The sequence below is a fragment of the Plectropomus leopardus genome, unplaced genomic scaffold (assembly GCF_008729295.1).
Source record: "Plectropomus leopardus isolate mb unplaced genomic scaffold, YSFRI_Pleo_2.0 unplaced_scaffold24109, whole genome shotgun sequence".
In the NCBI taxonomy this organism is placed as follows: domain Eukaryota; kingdom Metazoa; phylum Chordata; class Actinopteri; order Perciformes; family Serranidae; genus Plectropomus; species Plectropomus leopardus.
The window spans coordinates 1-3,791 of NW_024626168.1; the positions used below are offsets into that span (position 1 = coordinate 1).

A 3,791-nucleotide genomic window follows, 5' to 3' on the forward strand; every position below is an offset into this window, starting at 1 on the left:
GGAGGATGTTATATGTACAAAACTTCTCACCACACTCTACGATAATCTGGAATAGCAGATATATATAATACAGGAACAAATGATTATTCTCTGTTCTGTCACTGACTTCATGGACGACAATGGAGATTTTTTAGATCATGAACAGTTCTGTGCTAAACACGGCTTTAACCCCTGAAACCCAGATTTTATGAAAGTACAAAAAGCACTCCCAAAAGAGCTTGTATTTGTCACAGGGAACATTGTGAAACATCAGTCTGTACTGCAGCCTCGTCTGGCTCCACTTTCAGTCCAAAACAACCGCGTTATAAGAAAGTGTCTCCCTGAACAATTATTTCCTGCTATAAACAACAAAAATGAAATTTTGCACAGATGTGATGAAAACTCTAAGATTTCCGGTACCCCCAAAAACAAAAGAAACACATTTCAAAATGATGAATAACGTCTCTCCCTGTAAAGAGTAACTGAAGCTGTTTGAACACTGATGATAACGCGCGTGCTCGTTCAAACCACACTGAACCTACAGAGCGTGTTTTTCTCATGTAGCATGACTGAAATGGATAACACAAAAAAGTCTCACCTTTCCCACCTATCTCCGAAGTAAATGTTATTTTGGAACTACTAAAAAACGATGAACTTGGTATTAATGTGATCCTGAGCTGAATTCTTCACACACAAAAATAGAGCTCTAAAATCATCCTCCATTTTTGTTATAATTAACTGAATATAAAATATGGAAATTAACATCTTGATTTTTGATTTTTTTTGTTGGTATATTTTGGATGCTTTTCTTTTCGGATGGTGGATTTAAATAAAATATACACATCAAACCCAAGTTGGGTTTAGAAGGCGTGTTTTCTTTACAGTTTAGGCGAGTTTTTGGTCTTTAAAAAAGATTGGAGATTACTTTTTGTTTAAACTCATCAGTGTTGTGTTTTGTTTTCTTCATGTTATTGTTGTTGTTGTTGTTGTTGTTGCTGTTATAGAAAAATGTCCAGCCCCTCCCCTCCCTGACGAAAGAAGAGTCCCCAGTCTTTTATTTTGAAAGCCGCCGGAAGTGCGTGTAGTTTTTGGGTGACCCGGAGAAGTTGCAGCAGCCGCAGAAGAAGTAGAGTCTAAACAGAAGAGTTGCCGGTGCCCGGTGTGAGAGTCCGGTGTTTGTCGGCGTTTGTCCGGAGCGTTCAGACCCAGAGACCGGGAGGAGGAGCAGCTGTGCGGCCGGTGAGGATGGACTCTGCGGCGGCGGAGATCGACGGCAGCCTGCTGGAGGGAGTGAGTCTTTATTCACCGGACCATGCTAACATGCTAACCGGAGGCTAGCGGCCGGTGTCTGATGTGTTTGCCGGTGTCGGTTCTCCGCAGGGCGGACAGATCCTGAGGGTGTCAGCGGCGCTCAGCTGCATCACCGGGACCGCCATCAAAATCACCAAAATCCGCGCGGGCCGGAGCTCACCGGGGCTCAGGTGAGTTAGCAGCTAGCAGGCTAACGTTAGCCTATTCATTAAAGTTCAGTGTGCCGCTAACAGACGACTTACCGACAGCAGGGCCACACCGGGTCCCGGGCTCCGGGTCCCGGGACCCGGACCGGGTTTAGCGACTTCTTTTTTTTCTCCAAAAAAATGGTGATTTTTTCAGTATTTGTTTCTTTGAAAATATGAAGCGTGTTTTTTTTTTTTAAATAAAAAAACAAATAAAAATAAAGGAAAAAGGCGGAAGTGATTGATTTAAAATCGCCTAAAAAAACCAAAATCACCAACAGTTTTAAAAGAAAGGAGGTCATGCTTTCTTTAAAAACAGAAAGGGGCGCAGACCTGCTGTGGTGCAGACCACAGCCTCCTCTGCATCCCTCCATTTCTATATTTTGTGGGAGAAGCTGATTTTTTTAGATTTGTGCTGTTTGGAATTTCACTTTTTTCAGTTTCGTCTGTAAGTTTAATAATTCTGACTGCAAGAAGACTGAGTGAGAGTGATCCAGATCAGCAACATCGTTACTACCCTTTTTTGAAGAATAGTCAGTGAATTGATTGAACTCGTGCAGTTTTTGACAAAGATCTACGCAGTGTCTGAAGTGAGGAAGACGGGAACATAAAGGAGCGATTTATCATCCAGAACACGTTTTGCTTGTTTAAAACTGAAATGTTCTTGATCGTTTGGTCTGTATATGTTTGATGTGTGTTCTCCAACTGGTTTTTTATTTTCCTTAACCCTTTCTATCTGCACCCCATCTATCTGTATTTGTACCTGAACGTTAATCCTGCAATTCCCAAATAACATTATTTTTGTTTTATTTAAGGTTAGTGATCATTTATTTGTGTCAAACCACATCTTCAGTTTAGTCATTTTCTCTAGTGACGACCACCGGCAGCTTTTTGAAATGGATAGATAGATAGATAGATAGATAGATAGATAGATAGATAGATAGATAGATAGATAGATAAAGAGAAATGGATGGATAGATAGATAGATGGATGAAGATCTGGGGCTAACCATGAATCATCGGAGGCCCGGATGACTCAGCTGAATCGGAGCTCTCTGACGTCGGTGGATTTGGAGTTCGTGTGCTTCGGTTGTCGTTGCTCTGCTGACTCTGGTTTCTGCTGCTTCTGGAAAACTTGCATCAGATTTGTAGCTTTCACAGAGAAAAGAGCCTCCACGAACAAATGTCCGAAAATAAGAGTTTGCTCTTCGTGACGGACGAACATAACTGATGAAACGCGACTGATTGTCTTCCGACAATTGGCTGGTTCCTCTTCGGCGTCCGTCCCGCTCACGCGACTGCTTTAATTCACTGATTTTAGCAGAAATATAAGCTGAAGGTTCAAGTCACGCTCTTTTCTGTCATCCAGCAGCTCCGAATCAATTCTGTTCATCAGCTAAGTTTATTGATTAGTGTGAAGGATCGGTGTCCTCAAACCGGTGTCCAAGTCACGCGATCCCATGATGCTGCACGCTGTCCGTCATGTGGGCATGTGTCGTCATGTGTCGTCATGTATGTCTTGTATTTTCTGGTCTAGTTTGGTCTGGTCCGGTCCGGTCCGGTCTGGTGTGGTCTAGTTTGTGGGTTAACCATCGTGTTTTTTTTTTAAAAATCTTGTCTCCTCGCTGATGAGTTTATTTAGGAAACTTTAAAATCTCACTTTTTCTGAACAGAGAATCCCATGTTCACTGTTTACACACTGATGTATAAACGTGTGTGTGTGTGTGTGTGTGTGTGTGTGTGTGTGTGTGTGTGTGTGCGTGCGCGCGCGCACGTGCGTGTGCAGACCACAGCACCTGAGCGGCCTGCAGCTGGTCTCAGATCTGTGTTCTGGCGGTCTGCAAGGAGCCTCCATCGGTGCCACAGACGTCAGTCTGACGCCAGGAAAGATCCAATCAGGAAACCACACGGCTGACACGCAGACTGCAGGGTGAGTCCGTCTGTCTGTCTCTTTGTCTCTCTAACCCTGTCCACCACAGAGTCTCTCTGATGTCTTCACAGAACCAATCAGATGGTGTTATCGTGTGTGTGATTTTAGACAGCATGCTGTCACCACGGAAACTAAAGAGGTTTAACACAACAGAGTGGACCTCTAGTGTGACATGTAACATACATGTCAGCAGCTATTTGTAAACAATAACAGTCACTGATCGTCTCTGTTATATTTGTAAACAATAACCGTCAAGTCAAGTCAGTTCAAGTCAGTTTTATTTATAGAGCCCATTATCACAAAACATGGTTTGCCTCAGAGGGCTTTACAGTGTACGACATCCCTCTGCCCTCAGACCCTCACATCACCCGAGGAAAAACTCCCCAA

At 43.3% G+C, this 3,791-nt stretch overlaps 1 protein-coding gene across 1 annotated transcript; it reads left to right on the forward strand.

The window, feature by feature from the left end:
- The first annotated feature begins 1,076 nt into the window (after positions 1-1,076).
- LOC121966350 (RNA 3'-terminal phosphate cyclase-like) lies at positions 1,077-3,434 on the forward strand. Its single transcript, XM_042516453.1, has 3 exons — positions 1,077-1,269; positions 1,360-1,460; positions 3,261-3,434. Exons 1-3 carry the CDS (start codon positions 1,225-1,227, stop codon positions 3,406-3,408), a joined length of 294 nt encoding a protein of 97 aa, XP_042372387.1. The 5' UTR covers positions 1,077-1,224; the 3' UTR covers positions 3,409-3,434.
- The last annotated feature ends 357 nt before the right edge of the window (positions 3,435-3,791 follow it).